General features: G+C 41.2%; 1 protein-coding gene across 1 annotated transcript in view; it reads right to left on the bottom strand.

The window, feature by feature from the left end:
• The window catches only part of grin2ab (glutamate receptor, ionotropic, N-methyl D-aspartate 2A, b), a 114,613-nt gene that overhangs the window by 24,162 nt on the left and 71,938 nt on the right, over positions 1-18,513 (bottom strand). Inside the window, exons 5-10 of the mRNA XM_087841630.1 lie at positions 6,353-6,519; positions 6,118-6,252; positions 5,917-6,016; positions 4,394-4,599; positions 886-1,000; positions 573-775 (exon numbers count right to left, since the gene is read on the bottom strand). Coding sequence (XP_087697756.1) covers positions 573-775; positions 886-1,000; positions 4,394-4,599; positions 5,917-6,016; positions 6,118-6,252; positions 6,353-6,519 — 926 coding nt within the window. The remainder of the gene's footprint in view (positions 1-572; positions 776-885; positions 1,001-4,393; positions 4,600-5,916; positions 6,017-6,117; positions 6,253-6,352; positions 6,520-18,513) is intronic.

Raw genomic sequence — 18,513 nt, 5'->3', positions numbered from 1 at the left:
TCGGGCTGTGTGTGTCGGTTCTGTCTCTGACACAAGACTTTTATTCTTGTACAACACTGGCAAAGAACAGACAGCGGGAAAAGAATACAAAAATCGAGCTAGGCGAAAGCTGCTCCTCTTATAAGTGCGAACATTTTCAGTCAAGTTGTAACATGGGCTGCAGAGTTTGTGAGTTTAGTTTAAGTTGTGCTGAAGCGTAATCGAGTTTGCCTCGATTACAGTGCAAGCTACGTACTGTACATTTGGATTTCAGACTAGAGGACAAACAGATGGTGAATCATTATTATATAAACTAAAAACGAGTGGGCCCAGTATAGATCCCGAAAAGTGCAAGAACAAAGGGCAGCTGATTGACAATCATCCCGTCAGACACACTGAGACTGGTTAGAGAGGTGTGATTCTGTTCAGCCAAGAGATACACTACCTGTGTCGTAATGAGACTGAACCTTTTCGAAGAACAAACAGGTATCTGTCTCTTGTAGCAACACCATTTCGGGGCATGCGAAGTATGGCTAACAACCTGGCTTGTGATTTTATGTGGGCAGTGGGCAGGTGTGGGTGCAGGTACTTACTTTTTGACATGTTTGCGGCAGGGCACTGAGTTTCTCATGCAGGTGCCAGTGAGGATGTCTACGTTGTCCACAATGACGAAAGGTTTCTCTTCCAGAGTGACAATGGAGAGGTGGTTTTCATCGGCATCCTCGTCCCCATGGGAGTTATACCTCGGCCACACCGGGAACATCAGCGACAACGTCCCGTTCTCCCAGCGGCCCATCTGTGAGCACGGGAGGAAAAACACACCAAAAATCACGGTCACAAAAATCACTCCAAAAATCCACAAACTTATTAAAGTTTTTTCTTTAAATTTTCGCACTCATTTGTTACCTTCTCCCACTTCCTTTCTACATTTAGGACGATCACCACCAGTTTTGGGTTGGCCTGGTAACCGTCTGGAGTAAAGGATAAATCTCGGCCTTCATTCCACACGTGCATCATGTGCCTGAAACACATGGGGGGGGAGAGTTTTTTGTTGATTTGCATCTGCTGGAGTGTTTGTATATGTGCACAACAGCAAATACGTTCAAAATAACAAGTTAAGCACTCTGTAATCACCGCAAGTGTCTCCACTTCAAATCAATGTTGTCTTCACCCACCGTGTGTGCGCAGATGCCTGAGTGTGTACGCGTGTGCGTGCATATATTTGTATGTAGGAGTGGGAAGAGTCAGAGGCCACGTATCTCTCCCATCAACATTCTGCATTGATTTCTCCACAGATATATGCCTGAAAGACAAGTCTCTGGTGCAACAAGGCTGCCCTCACTCTTTTACTCACTAAAGCTGTCCTGCATACGCAAACAGATCCTATGCTGAAACGTTTACACACTCGCTAAAGTGAAGCAGCAGAGAGAAGTAAATGAACCGGTATCACACACAGTGATATGGGGATTAAAGATACACTCGCTCCAGTGAAACAATTTTCAGAAGGAGAGGATTTCTGAGTGTGACGACTGGGATAATAGTGTGGATTCCCACTAGGGGAGAGAAGGCCTGTCCAAGAACGTTTACCTTAAAGACTGAATCACAGGCAGGACAGCAGCTGTCCAAAACAGACAACACCTTTTCTCTGACACCTTGTGTTCTGTTTTATTAGAAATTGTCTGAATCATCTCGACACCGCATCGGGTGATGCCGTACGAATGAAATATCTTTCAGCTAAAACAGAATATTTCAGAAGGCAAACATCTGCTTTATAAACATATTCATACTCTGTACAAGATTCCCCTTTTCATCCAGAAAAAAACTGTCTCAGTCCATCATCTAAACATACATTGTCTAAATTACTATTAAAAAGGAAGAGTTACAAGCAGTTTTTTTACGTGAGCTAACCAGGGCACGGGGCCATGAAGGAGTCATGCGTGCACTCAGATATTGCGACAGCAAGTCAAGATGCATAAAAAGAACCATGTGAGCACTGTTTAGCACGCACCCTGCAGCTGAAAACAATGATAATTACACTCCAGTTCAAACAGGTGGGATTTTATGTTGTCCCATCTCCAGGAGAGGTATTAGAGTCAACACACATAAATATTGTAGTCGGACAGTGGATTAGAGGGAGCTACATTAATCATCTGTTCTTACAAAGACTTGGAAAAAGGCCTGTGCTCTGTGAAAGCTGGCTCCACTCACACTGAGAAAAAGTAAACAAAAGGTCCCCGTCTCCCTCGTGTACTGGCACTGCAAAATAAATAAAAGTAAATATAGATATATGCGGTTTAGTTATGTCCTCTCCCAGCAAACACAATAATTAAATATGAACCTACACAGCCAAACATTACAGGCTTCACTCTACAACCAGACCTACCTCTGTCACAGATCACAATGCTTTGGACTATAAGGGGCACGTCAAGACAAATATATATTTTTTGTGTTGGAAAAATCTTCCCGGTGCAGCAGGTGATGCCCTTGTCACAGCGCATCGCCACGGCTGAGTACACGTAGCGGAAACGCTGTGGCAGTTTATTCTGGGAAACTGCTGTCGCCTCCTATTTCAGGTTTGTTACCATTTTGGGGGAGAAAAAAGTTTCTGATGTAAACGAAAGACGCCGCTGTGTTTTTGAGGCACGCAGGAGAACCAAATCCTGTTTGTATTGTGATTCCTTGTGTAATGAAAATGAAATGTAAAGCTACATTATGAAGTGGGTTCAGCGATTTTTATATAAATGTATCATCATCGCCTAGAAATTCAGTAGAGGTTTAAATAGTACGTGGAAGAAAGAGTTGCATCATAGAAAGATATGAAACCCCCTCCTTCAGTAAGTGCAGTTTTTAATGTGGATCCTGCTACCACTATGTGAGAAGCACTTTTCTATTAGCTGAAATACTCTCTGAGCACTTTTATGAAAGTATGAATAAAGAAGAAAGGCAGGCTTCTTCCCAAATTCTGTATTATGGCAGAGAGCATATTTTTAGAGGAAAGTGACAGCTTAGGGGTTTGCACGCTACACTGGTTCCATCAAAAAGAATAACCTTTTGAAATTTACAACAAGGACAAACCTTCCATAAAAACCTGTATCATTGTGGAGACCAAATAAGCTCAACTAGAGTCAGAGATATTAATTCCTGTCAAGCAAGAATGACAGAAAATCCGGCGGGTCTGATAGTGTCTTTTAAGAGCCGGATTATGTTGTCCTATTCCTCCCCACCTCGTGTTGTTTATATGCACACTGCGGCAAGATTGTATCTAGACTAATGTATGCAGAATCCTGATCACAGCCTCACCACTTTTCCGAATCAGGGTGGGGGAAATCCAACCTGTCAGTTTATTATCACAAAAAAATTGGCTGCAGTTGTTTTGACAAATATGCAAATTCTATCTAATAAGTTAGTGAGACAAATGAGGTACCTCTGACAGTAAGAATAGAGCTTTGAATAAACATTTGAGTTCCTGTCGAGGTCTGAGTTATATTGGATCAACCTGTCAACAACAGCAGTGTTGTATATGCCTTGATATACACTGTAGCGGCCTAATGGGAGAGAAAAATGGGATAATAAAGCCATAATGGTGAAAATCACACTGTGGCTCTCATTCTAATGAGCCAGCTCATAAGTCATCACAAATGTGCAGACCCTAGCAACATGACCTTTATATTTTTAGTTAGTTTAATATAGACTTCTGGATTTATAACAGCATATACGCCACTGCATGCTTCATATTCAAGATGCAGTCACAATATCACTCCGAAAAAAAACTTTACAGAGGCAGTTTAGCTAACGGCCCTGTAGCAGTGACGGCTCAGTAGCTCAGTATGAATCTGCATGCTTGTGTTTCTCTGTGTGTATGTGTGTGCGCCTGTACATCACAGAGACTTCAGAGAAGAGTACGTTATCTTGCATGCTGGTATGCACACCTACACACACCTTCTGACATACACTGTATGAGCCCCCCACAGATCAAGTAAAAAAGAAATCCAGACAACAAAGCCAGTAACACCTGCTCTAATCCAAACTTAATGACAGTCGAAGTGAAGCAAGGTACACACGCAGAGGTTCACACTATCATACACACACGCATACACAAGACACATCCTAAGCTCTAGTTAACACAGGGTGGCAACAACAAGGTCTGCCTGAGGTCTCCCAGCTAAGGAGGCAGAATGAGCTCACACACCGAGCAGCCGTGTACACAACATCTAACAGTGTTAAAAGCCATTAGAAATCACAGTGTTTAACACTGCTGTCATCTCTGCTTCCTTTCTCTCCTCTTCCCCTCTATTACTACATTAAAAAGAGTTATGTAAGGCTGCCGAACAGTCAGCCACAAAGCCAACCGAGTTATGCAAGTCCCTGGACCTTGATCTCCTCGCAATCGTCACACATCCACAGTTACACACACCTGCGCAGGGCACTAGGTGGGAGCTTCCCCGGGCTCCTGTCTGATGCTGTGCTGTAGCAGCTGCTCTGGGCCTCTGGTAGCTCTCCTTTCTCCCGCAACATGAAGGTGGCTGCAGAGGAAATGATGCCCACCCCGTCCCGCACCCGTGTCTCGAGCGGGTACTCCCAGTCATCATAGGACACAGAGATCATACCCAGGGGGAAGACCTGAGAGGGGGAGGAGAGGACATCTAAGAAACGACACATATGGTTTGTAAGCTTCAAGTTTAGTTTAATTTGACATTTTTACCCCAGATTTGAAACATCCATATGCATTTCTCAAAGGTGTCAGGCGGATGATTTATTGGTTCTGTCTGTCCTCCGGAAATAATTCATAGCTGGCTACTAGATGCGTGTGAACAGACTGTATGGCTATAAACTGAATTACTCATTCAGGTATCGCCTACATCTTGCAGCTGTCATTGAAAAAAATAACTGTATAGCTCAAACTTTATCTCTCTGAAGCGGACTGAGCAAACATCAGAAAAACAAATGCAGGCACAGCAATCTGTCTGTCTGCCGTACAGTACTTTGTTTTTACATTTTAATTTGGCTTTAGTTGTAGAGTCAGATCCATGACTGAGAAAGAAATCAGAGGCGGAAACCCAACACAAACAGGAAGACTCGAGTCAGAGATGGAGAAGAATTAGGAGAATAAACACTTGAAAGGCTTTTGAAAAGTGAGTATTTTATGCCTTTGGGGCTGATCATATGTTGTTACGTACAAAGTAGTGTAAAAGATGACTTTTTGCTGGATTATTTGTAAATTAGTATGCTCTGACGTGAACTGTATTAGCGGTCAACACGATTTGTCTTTGAAGCATCTTTTAATATGTAATACATGGATTAAAGATGAAGTTTCACAAATTCTGGGAATTCTGCACAGACACACAACGTCACTTGTCTATGTAATCGCATCTGCCTGCCAGCCCCTCTTAACCCTACTAATTAAGAATTTCTATCTTGCTTGTCTGATCTACAGACAAACAAAAACAGGTAGAAACACAATATTGCAACCAGGGTTCAACTGCCAGGGTAATTGTTTTGGCTGGAAGCTTTGATTTCCTGGAATCTTGCTGTCGTGAGGTTATAAAGAGTTTAACAGCGTTCAAGAGTGGAAACCAGCCAGCCCCTCATAAAACATCTATCACAATTACATTTGATATTTTAATCTGTAATCTTCATATATATATATATATATATATATACATACATATATATGATGCATATATACAATATGTCAGAGTTTTTATTTATTCAACTAGATGTGAAACAATTAATCTGTGGGTACGGGGAATTATATTATTTTTTATTTAACTTTTTTCAAAAAAGCTGACCATGTATCGTATGTCAGCATTCATAAATAAGAGGGGAAATCTGGGATAGTCAACAGATGACCTGCAACAGCCTGGGATCAAAAACACTGCTTGTCTTGTCAAACCACTCAAAAGTGGCCACCTGTTACTACATATGGGACCTCACTACCTCAGGGGTAAAGTCTGGGTTGCCAGTGGTGAGACTGGACACGATCCAGATGTAACCAGCTCCTATCAGACCCAAGGACCGAGCCTCCTCCATTATATACCTGTCAAACAAAGGAGACAGATCCAAAGCTGAAGTCTGTGAAGGCAGTGTGTGACAAAGAGACAGAAATGGCGCAACGAAACAACACTCGCAAATACTTACAAGGCTTCATCCTTGGAGCAGTAGAGCAATATAACAGGACTCTGGATCCTCTTGAGTGCAATGTGTGATTTAGAGTTTGGGTCGCCATCCACAGCATCTAGAGTCACCACACTCTGCATGTCCCATCGCACAAAGCTGTAACAATAAACCATTAAACAATAACACACAGCTTGTCAGCTGTCATAAATAAAGGAAAGAAAACAACATGTGCGTTTGTATGTGGTGTTTTCATTACCTGTGATCCACAGTTACCCTCAGCGTGCTTATGAATTCCTGGTACCCGGGGAACTTGGATGTGACGATAGAAAAAACATGCCAGTCGTATTCCTCCATGATAGCAAGCATGAGCAGAGCCTCCTGCTGCAGAGCCGCGCCGAACTGGAAGAATGTGGATTTCTCATCCTGCAATGACATGTGGGGCCAGCAGCACAGACAGTCAGCAGATTTTTCAGAGGAAGTAAATTAATTGCAGAAAAAGGGATAAAAAAAGGCACTGGAGTCTATGTGAGCAAAAAACCAGAATTAGAGCCCTTTTCAATTTTACAATCAGCGAGACAGACCGAGAGAAGAAGGGAGATAAGAGAGACTTGCAAGAGCTGGAGAAGCGACAAGTAGAGAGGGAAAATGGGAAAGGGGCGAAGAGATGCTGAGAGATTCAGACAACAAGTGAGACTGCACAGCAAGAAGAGTGACTGCTGGCAACAAGGGGGGCCTAATGGTAGGAGATAACTGCCTCATAACTCACAGGTTTGATTCACTTCAGCACTCCGTAGCCAATATACCAAACGGCCAGGCATTGTCTTGAAAGGTAATTGAGCCAAATACTGATGTCTCCGATCATGTGAACTGACTTAAAAACATTTGAGTCATTGAATGTTTTGGTTTTTTCCTTCCCCCCCCCCCCCCCCCCCCCCCCCCCCCCGTGCTATCTGCAACAATATAAAGTCATCCTATAACTGTCTCATTTGGAAACCATCGTCTCTAAACTGCGGATCGAAATGTTCACAGCTTTGGAGCAATAACTCACAATGCCATGCACACTTAAATCATTTCGTCTCAGATTCAGGAGGAAACTGTGAGAGTAAAAGAGCAGCACCCCAAACAGAGTGTGAAATAAGTTGCTAATGATCGCAGAATGTATATTTGCATGAAGGATAATCTACCCCCAACAAACAGACAGCAACACGGCCGAGCCACTAGAGAGGGAGGGAGAAAAGAGGAGGAGGGGGTGGGGGTGTGGACGGGGAGAAAGAGAAAAAGACTGAGAGGGGTGAATGAGATGGAGAAAAATGTTCCAGCCCTCTGAGTGAGATTGAGATACCTGCTGCAGAAAGAAGTGGGGGGAAAAGTATGTGAGCGAGAGAGAGAGACACTGACATCAAACCCTCCTTCACTATGACTGTGCCTCTATTCTGCAGGCAGAAAGATCACACGCGCACATACATGCTTTAACCCTCTTTCAGCAGAGGGCATCGAAAAACGTGACACATTAAACATCAAAGCCCTCGTGAACACAGACGAAGAGTCCGTTCTTCTCTTCAGTTGTGCGTGCATGTGTGCGTCTATGCTGTTTGCGCACGTAAAAGGGCTCAGGCCCAGTACTTTGGTCCAACAAAAATTTCTCGGCTGTAGCCGTAACGCACATCAGATCCAACACGCCTACCTCAACCACAAGAAAAAAAGGAGAAAAGTGGGAAGGGGAGAAGATGAAATTGTACTTCAAAAAGATCTATCTTGCTGTTTTCATCTGAGTGTGTGTGTGTGTGTGTGTGTGTGTGTGTGTGTGTGTGTGTGGCTTTATACTTTACTGAGGTTTAGAAAAAGGAAAAAAAAGAAATCTCCCTCTGTGTGGCAACAGGCACATCCTCAGCTCTTCCTAGATAAGAGGGACACACAAGTGCAGGTACTACCACACACTAACACTCACTTATATTCAAGTGCACAGCTGTACACTCACATATAAATCAGTGCTGCGAGTGAGATTACAAGCAATCTGATTTGTCAGGTAGCCGGTCAACCTAATTATCTGCCAGAGCTTTAATAACGGTGATGATTTTGGGTCACTCTTTTCTACTTTTGACCACTGCAGATTATTAGTCGTCAAGGCAAATTGTTAAGATCGGGAACAAAGGAACATCCTGACATTGCAACAAAGTCCGACTTGCCTGATTGTCTGAGTCGTCTTGTAAACAAGACCAAATTTACATATAATAGCCATATTATCTAAATCATTCATGTGTAAATGAGTGCACTCAAAATGACTGTAATAATGCATGTGCACAACTGCAGCAACAGCAAGTGCGTCAATATCGGAACGAGGAAGCCAGCAAACCATGAGTGATTTTTACCACTGATTAGGTAATTATTGTACTATGCACCTCGGTTTTCACATTTAAATAAGTTTGCCTAGCCTGAAATGTTTCTAGATTGTTGGTTGGACACATAAAGCAACTGAATATAAAATATCTTGTTTTAAATTTTATCATTGTGCGCATTGTATTGCAACACACACAAAGCTACTTAGGTGGTGCTAAAAGTTATATGTACTGACTGGCCACTTCATTTGGTACACCTGGTCAACTGCTTGTTAAACCTAATATCTTATAAACCTAATCTACCCACACATGGCAGCAACTCAGTGCTTCCAGGCATGTAGACATGGTCAAAACAAACTGCTGAAGTTCAAATAGTGCTTCAGAATCAAAAAGAAAGGTGATTTAGGTGACTTTGAATGTGCATTGTTGTTGGTGCCAGACGGCCTCGTCTGAAACAAGCTCCTGTGCTGTAATTTTTTCACACAACCATCTCAGTTGTATAGCGAATGGTCCAAAAAAGAGAAACTATTGAATAAGTGGTAGTTTTCAGGGTGAAGATGCCTCGTTGATCTGAGAGGTCAGAGGAGAATGGCCAGACTGCTTGAAAGTGACTGGGAGGCAAGAGTAACTCAAATAATCACTCTTCTCTATACTCAAGGCATGCAGAAGAGCTTCACTGCAGAAGAGAATCTCTGAAGGTGGACTACAGCAGCAGAGGACCACAGCCTGTCAGCTAAGAACAGGACACTGTGGTTATAATACGCACTGGCTCACCAAATTTGGACAATAGAAGATTGCCTAGGCTGATGAGTTTTGATTTCTGCTCCAATATGTAGATGGTAGAGTTAGGTGTAAACAACATAAAGTGTGGGTCCATCCTGCTTCGTATGAGCAGTTCAGACTGCTGCTAGTGATGAACTAGTGTGGGGAATATGTTCTTGGTAGCTTTGGACCCCCTGGTACCAACTGATCATTGTTTAAACACCACAACCTACTGGAGTATTGTTGCTGACCATGTCCATCAGTTTATGACCTTGTTGTACCCATCTTCTGATGGCTGCTTCTAGCAGGTTAACACACCATGTCACAAAATTCAAAAAATCTCAAACTGATTTCTTGAACATGCGAATGAGTTCACTGTATACAAATGGCCTCCATAGTCACCACATCTCAGTCCAAATTTGGCAAGTATGCAGCGGTGTTTCAGAAGCCAATTAGCCTGGGACTAGCAACGCATACCCAATAAAGTGTCCAGTGAGTGTATGTTCATGGTATATTTACACCTGTCATCGTAATCGAAGCTGCGCTTTATTGAAAATGAACAGCCAAAAAAAAGAAAGAAAAAAGATGAAAGCCATAGAAAGAAACCTCTTTGTAGGAAATGAGTCTTCTTTGTCTGAGAAGGCCTTTGTATTAGAATAGTAATCTTATTTTAAGACAATATATCCAACTTTGTTATAATAGGATACTCCAGCTAACACTAAGCTACAGTTAACAGGCTTGAACAAATCGTTTACATAATATTCCAGCAGAGGAACAAGATTGTTTTCCCTAATTTAAGAGTAAGACCTCTTGCATAACTTCTCAATTTAAGCTTCCTGGTAAAACTCTGGATCTAACCAAGACTTGCAGTCTTACATCTCACCATAAAGTCCTATTCATCTCATTTTGAGAACAATATACTATGTAAGAGCTGATTGTGTAAGATTATCCAGATTGTTTTAAGAATATATGTTTTATTTCTTAGTGAAGCTGGTGGATCTGAAGCTAGTTATTCTACAACAAAATTCAAGCTTAATTACCATCAGCTGTATGAGGCAACATCTTCTTACACTGCTTTCAGCTGCAAGACTGTTGCAAAGGCAAAGACTGTCCAGTAACAAGAGCTTAAATCACACTTGTATTTCTTATTTATATAAATGCTGGTGTTGCATCCGCATCAAATAATTTATGTACAAACATTTTGTGTTATCAGCAGTATCATCAGACACCCCATTATGGTTATTAGTTTCTGATTTTAAGTAGAACATCAGAAGGGTGCACACTGTTAGAATAAACCGGTTGAATAACCTGATGTGTGATCATCCAACCTTTCAGCATCTATCAGCTCTGTTTTCCTGGGCTGGTGTGTTAGATTATAGTAGCATATGCTCACAGATCTCTATTCGGAGCAATAAAATGAACAGTCCAGATGTTTTTTTTTATTAGTTCACAGACACTTACACTTCCTCTGGTCCTTTCATTAGTGAACTTATCACCAGTAAGAAAAAGTCACTTTACAGCGCCTGCATTTTAACTCATCCCAGCCGAATAGGTGCAGGTGTAATGAATAACCCTAATGACTATTGAGATGCATTAAGTGTCCCATCAATCCATTTCAACCAGCCAGCAAAATACCTGGAAAGGACTCACCTAAATGGGATGCATCCATTGTTACTGGCATCAGCTACACCTGTGTTTTTCCTGCCTCGACAGTTAAAAAATGTTGGTTGTTTTCTCCTCCATATGCATCACTTTGGGGACTTGACCAAGCTCCTTCTTAACTTAAAAAAAAAGCCACCCAAAGCGGCTTTGTGGTTCAGTGACCTGACACAATTTATACAGTTGGAAAAAATAAAGTACGCTCGCAAAGGCGTCGAAGGAGAGATTCTTTGCCGTTTGGGATACATTAAAACCATAGCCACCTGATAGATGCTTGACAGCTGCCATACATCCTTTTTCTGTGTGATTATGATTAATTTTGTGCAAACTACTGCCCTTTAGGTGCACATCTTCAAATACGGTGAATTTCATTTAAATTCACTTTATTCATTTATTTATTTTAATTTTTTCCCCCTCTGGATCGGTGTCCAACATGTTCTTGGGGTGGGGTAAATATATAAAAAGGAGCATTGTGGCCTTGCTACATGTATATCTTCGTATTACATTTTGATGCTCAATAAAAAGAAAAAAAAAGGTCACCAATGACTTCCATACACTTTGAAATTCAGTTCAGACGGTGGTTTGATTCCTCAAACCTCTACACGCCAAAGTGTTCACTGCTCCACTCTCATTGGTACGTGAGCTCATGTTTGAACGGGTGAATGAGAACGTCAAGCAGTTGTAGAACTGCAAATACAATATTTGCAGATTCATATTTCACATTAATAAACAAAAAAACATTTTAAAAAAGAACTGACTAGATTTAAGTGTCATTTCTCTTGCAGTTTAAAAAGAAACCTTCCTCATTGAAACATTCTTTGGAGAAACCCTTTTTCACTGATCTCAGTTAGTGTTTAAGAAAACTTCAAGGACATTTAAGCTAGTTAAAAAAACATATTTGCACTGAACTGTGTTGCCATGGATAAGAGTATCAACATGTGGCCAGATTTAGGCACAACTACGGCACACAGGTATCACTCAGACTCACTGGATGTGATGAAACCGATACATGTTGCGAAAGCAGCTCGGGTGAGTTGAAGGTTAATGCCAACAACGGATGGAAAGAATGTGACAGGCAAAAGAGGATGAAGCAAGGAGTGTTTTCCACTACAGAAAGGTGCCTGTTTTTAATGCTGTGCTGCCTGACACCTCAAAGATCACGGCCGTTCCATATTGATTTTTGGCCTTGTCTCTTGTGTACAGAGATTTTCACGGATTCTCTGACTGACTCTTTTAAAGATATTGGGAACAGCAGATGATGAAATTCCCATGTCCTTTGTTATTTCACACTGAAAAAGGTTATTTTAAAATTGTTTGTGTTTAAGAGAGTAGTGATACCCTCCCTGTCTTTACTTCTAAAAGAGTTTCTCTTAGATGCCCTTTTAATACCCAATTATCAAATTTTCCTGCAGGCAATTAACATAATTAGAAGTGAGATTTTCCACTTGGTATTTTTTTTTCTTTTCGTATAACTTTAATAATCCCTAATTGTCCCTGTCTCAGCTTTTAGACAAGATCATATATTTAAAAAGACATTTTCAGAGTTTCAAAATCTGATGTGTTTCATTTTTGCCTTTTTAAAACTGTAAAGACCCCTCATACTTTAGACAGATACTCGAGAACGTGTTTTCCACAGCCGCTAATTCCATAAAACCTCACATGAGATGTTGGTGAGGACTTTTAGCCTGACTCGCAGGTTTACCTCTAATCTTTTTCTGTTCTTTTTTGTAGTTAAACCACAAATGTTTGTGCTCTTTTTCTGTTTGAGGGGTGTTAAAAATGTACTGTGTGTGTTTGAATTACATGAGTGTGTTTGGATACCTGTGCATATCTGAGTTTAAAACATTTATGGCAAAACATTATTGCAAACTGCCTTAGATTACCAACTTAGACTACTAACTGCCTGGATGACTGAGAACCTACACAGACATATATTTGTAAACTGCTACACAGATAAAGCTAAAGCCATAAAGCTAGGGTGTTTTTCATTTCTAGTATTTGTGTCTAGGCGTTTCTTCGTGTAGTTATTTAAATGATGATTTATGTTCCAAGCAGTCTGACACATTTTATAACACTTGTTTGATTTTTGTTTTTTTTAGTGAAATGGGATGTTTTGTTGGTTTAGTGACGAGTTGTTCATTACTCCTACAGTTTAAAGATTGTAGCTAAGCATTCATTTATTTTCTTAATAGCTTACTCAATTCAGAGTTGCAGGGAAGCTGCAGCCTATTGCAGTGGTCACGGTTTAAAATGCGGGGCACTCCTCCTTTGACAGGTCTCCAATCTATCACAGCAGTGAGACACAGACACATCCATTCTCATATTCACGCATACAGCCAGTTTAAAATCACCAATGAACTTAACATGTAAGTCTTTGGATTGTAGGAGGAACCAGAAGTGCTGTGCAATACTCTAAATTTTGGTATTGATCCGTTACCAACCAAACCCAGGATCAGTATAGCCAATATCAACACCAATACACATATAGTTTCAACTTATAAAGGCATCTTATGTCTCTTATGTCCGAAAAGCGCTATATAAATGCAATCCATTATTATTATTATTATTATTAAATTACTTCACCTGTTCGTGATTAGAACCAAAAATCTTCTTGCTCTGACGCAACAGTGCTGCCGAGGCATCAGAACGCCCCTCCTTTAAAACAATGTTTTGAAATACAGAAATGTTTGAAGGAATCAGTATTGTGGAGCTGCCCACCACTGACCTGTGCCTGCAGCAGGGCGTGGATAAAGCAACTGCACCCTTTGAGTACGGATCAAAGAAAAGGTCAAAGTCCGCTTACTGTCCAGACCTAATACCCAGACATGGCTTGTTGGCTTTGATTTTACAGCTGTTTATTGTGTCCTGTAATGTGTTGTTCATTTAGATTCAGGATTCTTTGTCCTTTTTCCTTTTCCGTGTTATAATAATGATGGATTGCATTTATATAGTGCTTTTCTATTCACTCTCACATTCACACACTGGTGGAGGCAAGCTGCAGTTGTAGTCACAGCTGACAGAAGCGAGGCTGCCATATCGCGCCATCGGCCCCTCTGGCCAACACCAGTAGTTGGTAGGGTAAAGAGTCTTGCCCAATGACACAACGACCAGGACAGAGAGCAGGGGGAAAGTACACTTTAAGTATACCTGTCAAAAAGAAATGCGACTGAAATGAAAAATGTTTTCAATCAGTTTTAAAACCATCTCCCGGTACATTGTTTTAATCCTATGAAAAGGCTAAACATATTCGGTTTGTGGTTTTTGGTTCTGGTTGAGTGGCTTGGTAAATGGCCTTTGTTTAGTGAATACAAATGAACTCACTTGTACACCTCAGAATGGCTTAAATTTACTGCATTCAGGCTGGCGGTTTCAGAACACCAAAAACCAAAATATGAGTAACCGTGCTGCAGCTGACTGCATGCTGGACTCTTGTTGTTGGCGGAGATCTGACTGGAAAGAGGTATCAAAATGAGGTCCTCCAAATTGTACCTGTGCCACTCTTCCAGGAGGACCCTGTCCTATGACTGTTACAGCCGGACAATGCCCACCCAAACACTGCCAGGAACGCCAGAGCAGTGAAGGCCTTTCTGGATCAGGAGCATATCCAGACACTTCCTTGGCTAGCATTTAGTCCAAATACGTGTCCTACTGAGCATGCCCGGGAGATGCTGGGTCGACATTTTCATCAGGGTTAACCACAACCAATGACCATTGCACAGCTGCAGGCTACACTAACCTGGATGGAGAGCAATTCCCTCAACAGATTGGGACTTTTTACAGACCTTGGGCAGACAGGTGTGCTGTGTGCATTGCATCCAGAGGAGGCCATGCCTCACAGTAAATATCTCGCATGTACATATATGATAGTGTCAGTCTAATAAATTGATTTAAAATAAAAACTTGTGCTTTATTTTTGGCTAGTATAGATATTCTCAAAAAGCAAAATGCATTTACTTTACACATGCTTTTTCTGCAGTAAAGCACTGGTACCTTATTTCTTCTTGTGTAAAAAAAAAGCATAACATTAACAGTCTCACTGCACGACCAGATGAATTCATCTTTCACAGGTACACATTCTCAAATCTCATGCTTTTTTTTCAGCTACAGATTTGTGCAGTGTGCCTTCATTACCTCAGCGGCGAGGGCAGAGCGAAGGACGGCGGGCATGTGGAGAATTTAGAATGAATGAGGCGAAAGTCTTTTTGGAAAACTGAAGGAGAAGATGATAATTGCTGGTGGTTGCTGAATTATAAAGGATAAGAGACGTTGACACAGACCTGCACCTTCTCATCAAATCACACAAGTCCACCAAGAAGCTTACCTATGAATAATGCATGAACATAACACGTGTGTACACACACACAAACTGCAAATGTGTCTCCACATTATAACCGCACATGCCTAGAGATTCTCTGATGACATTGTGCATCAATTATACAAATACAGTGAACTTCACGTACAGTTTCACATCATTCCATGTGCATGCACACGGCACATAGGCACGCGCACAAGTGCACAAAGAGCGGCTAAAATACAGCCTTACTCATGAGCCAGCATACTGATGAATAATATACCATCAGAACCAAGACAGTATCTCGCTTATTCTCGCTCCCCCTCACACACACATGGTGCTTTATGTCAAAATTCATTTTTGTTTACAGCAATCAGATTAAGAAAATATGAAAGTGTAGTGGGAGCGGTGCAGATTCAGGCTAATGACGGATGAACTGACACATTTCTAGAAATGGCTGGGAGATGGAGTCATACGGGATAGAGGATGGAGGAGGAGTCGAAACTACCGTTAGTGAAGGTGGATGAAGCAAGAACTGAGCAATCACATGCTAAGACACCACAGCCAAATGACTGGAAGGAGAGTACATGACATGGGGCAGAAGGAAATAAAAGAATAAAGCCAGTGTGCGGGATGATGACAAATAGATGGGTGTGAGGGGGGAGAAGGAGGAGAAGGAGGAGGAGGGTGATGAGGCCAGCAATGTGCTATATTAATATTTAATGCAGCAGGTCAGTTAGGATAGAGCAGCTACATTAACTTAGACTGACAAAGTATGGCCCCCAAGTGCAAACAAACTAGCATGGCAAAATAAAATCTGTGTCAACAAAGTGAAGCTTCAAGGGTCACTTGTAGAAGAAAACAGCCACAGTGACAGTGGCAGAGGTTTTTTTTTTTCTTTTTTTCATCCCAGAATGAGATTCTGCCCAAAGTTGAGTTGTAGAAAGCTTAAAATAAATCCCCACATTATTCTGGTGAACTGAACATCAAAGTCTACTGGCTACATAGTGCAGAAAATGTACTACCTCAGTTCCCTGTGGTCTGAGATACAGGTGACTGACAAAAAAAAAGAAGTACTTTGGTATATAAATTATGGGATGGCATCAGTAAGCACATTTGGGGACAGCTGTACACAACAGATTTTGTTTTTTTGTCCTAGTCTTCCTGTGATATTAGATCTTAGTGCAATTAGGAATAATTTAACACTGCAGGTTAGTGCGTTAAGAGGGTGAAACATCGGGGCATGACAAGAGGCCCTGTCAAACATTAAAACTGAACTAAAGAGCTTCACTGGCGAACGCGACACATTTTCTGCTGCAGTCTAATTCTCTGTAAATGCTCAGCAGATGTTCTGAAAACCCAAGTGCTAACAAACACTGCTCTAAATCCATGCGCTAACATAGAATTAGCTCAGGAAATCTACTTGCAAACAAACACCTCGGGTAGCCAAGGAAAGGAATATTTTTTTTACTTGACCAAAACCAGAATAATCAGGCCAAAGAGGAGTTATTCAAAGAGAGCTGCTTGTGTTAGAATAGCTCCAGTACAACGGGGGCATTTTATTCTACACGTGTACTTTGATTTCTTGGTGTTTGAACTGTGCTGTGACTTCAGGAACTTTACAAAGAGCAATTTTATGAATATAATAGTAACACATGTTACATCAAACATCAGTCTGTGGGTATTCCTGAAAGCTGCGAGCAGGGACATCACAGTCGACAACCTCTGCTGCATTAAAAACACTGACGTAAGGCAGGTCCTTCAATAGCTAACAAGCAGAGGTCCCTTAAGCTCTAAAAGCTCTTCAGTTTTAGAACACAGAGACAGGTCCCAAAGCCCACATCCACCAACCATGCACAGGCTTTCTACTTTTCTGGGATTGACAAAGAGCTATAGCATTTAGCTTGCAGACATTGGTTCCCAGTGCTAACAAAGACTACTTTAGTATTTAACAAGAGGTAAGTCCCACTGCTTAAATCTACTGTAGTATTTAAAAGTCTTGCACTCCCCGTGGAAACACAGAATACCATTTAACAGAGCGCAGAGCCCCAAAGCTAGCACAGCCTAGCTTAGATTAGGTCTCACCACACAACCATGGGAAGCACGTAATGGACAGCAGCACAGCCTCCGATTGACAAAGCTCACAACGAAACCTCAGAATGTAAATGGGCCTGGAATACGGCGGGTCTCCTGACATTTAAAACACTTTTCCGTCTCTGACCCAACACTTAAATGGTTTTAATGTTATTTTACTCCTGAGTTATCCAGAACATACGGTCCTAAATGGTCACACTGCTGAGGATGTTACTTTTAAAGTAAAGGCCTGCATCCACTGATGTAGAGAACTATGGAAGAAGAAAAAGTTATTTCTAAAATACTTTAAAAATACGCACTAACCAGCCCTTGTATCAGGTACACATGTTCAGCTACTCATTAACACACATATCCAATCAGACCATTACATATTAGCAACTCAATGCATTTAGCCATGCAGACGAGATGACCTGAAGTTTAAACCAAGCATCAGAACGGGGAAGAAGGCCATTTTAAGTGACATTGAATGTGGCATGGTTGTTGGTGCCAGATAGAAACGTCTCTTAAACTGCAATTTTTACAGGATTTACAGAGAATGGCCTGAAAAAGAGAAAATATTATTATAAGTACCTTATTCATTTGAGCTGTGCTGCTTTGAGCTGATAGGAAGGCAACTGTAACTGTATCCACTTGTTACAAGTAAGGTATGCAGAAGAGCATCTTTGAATGTGCAACAAAGTGAAACTTGAAGCAGATGTGCTACAACAGCAAAAGACCACAGCATGTACTACTCCACTCTCTCAGCTAAGAACAGGAAACATAGACTCGCAAAAACTGGACAAGAGAAGATTGGAAAAATGTTGCATGGTTGAGTTTCAACTTCTGCTGCAACATTTGGATGCTAAAGTCAGATCAATATGAAAATCTGGATCCATCCTGGCTTATATCAGGAATTCAAACTGCTGCTGGTGTCTGGGACATTTTATTGAAACGTTATGGGTTCCTTAGTCCCAACAGAGCATTGTTTAAACATCAATGTTTTTCTCTAAAATTATAGGAGAAAGAAATCTTTCTATCTATCTGTTATGTGAATCACCAGACACCCCATGAGACAACATTATCACAGTACTTACAATATGATATTATTGTGATTTTTAACATTTTCCAATATTTGCAAAGAAATTCAAATTCATTTATGTATTTATTTGTATATTTATTTGCCTCAATGTGGTTTATATTGTAAAGACCCTGTAATAACAGAGAGAAAAGCCCAACAATCAGATGACCACCTATGAGCAAACACCCAGCAAGAGTGGGAAGGAAAAACTTCTTTTT

The sequence above is a fragment of the Neolamprologus brichardi genome, chromosome 6 (genome assembly GCF_056152115.1).
Source record: "Neolamprologus brichardi isolate AB-2024 chromosome 6, ASM5615211v1, whole genome shotgun sequence".
In the NCBI taxonomy this organism is placed as follows: domain Eukaryota; kingdom Metazoa; phylum Chordata; class Actinopteri; order Cichliformes; family Cichlidae; genus Neolamprologus; species Neolamprologus brichardi.
Note: the sequence above shows the minus strand (reverse complement) of the source record. Positions and strands in the feature narration are given on the sequence as shown.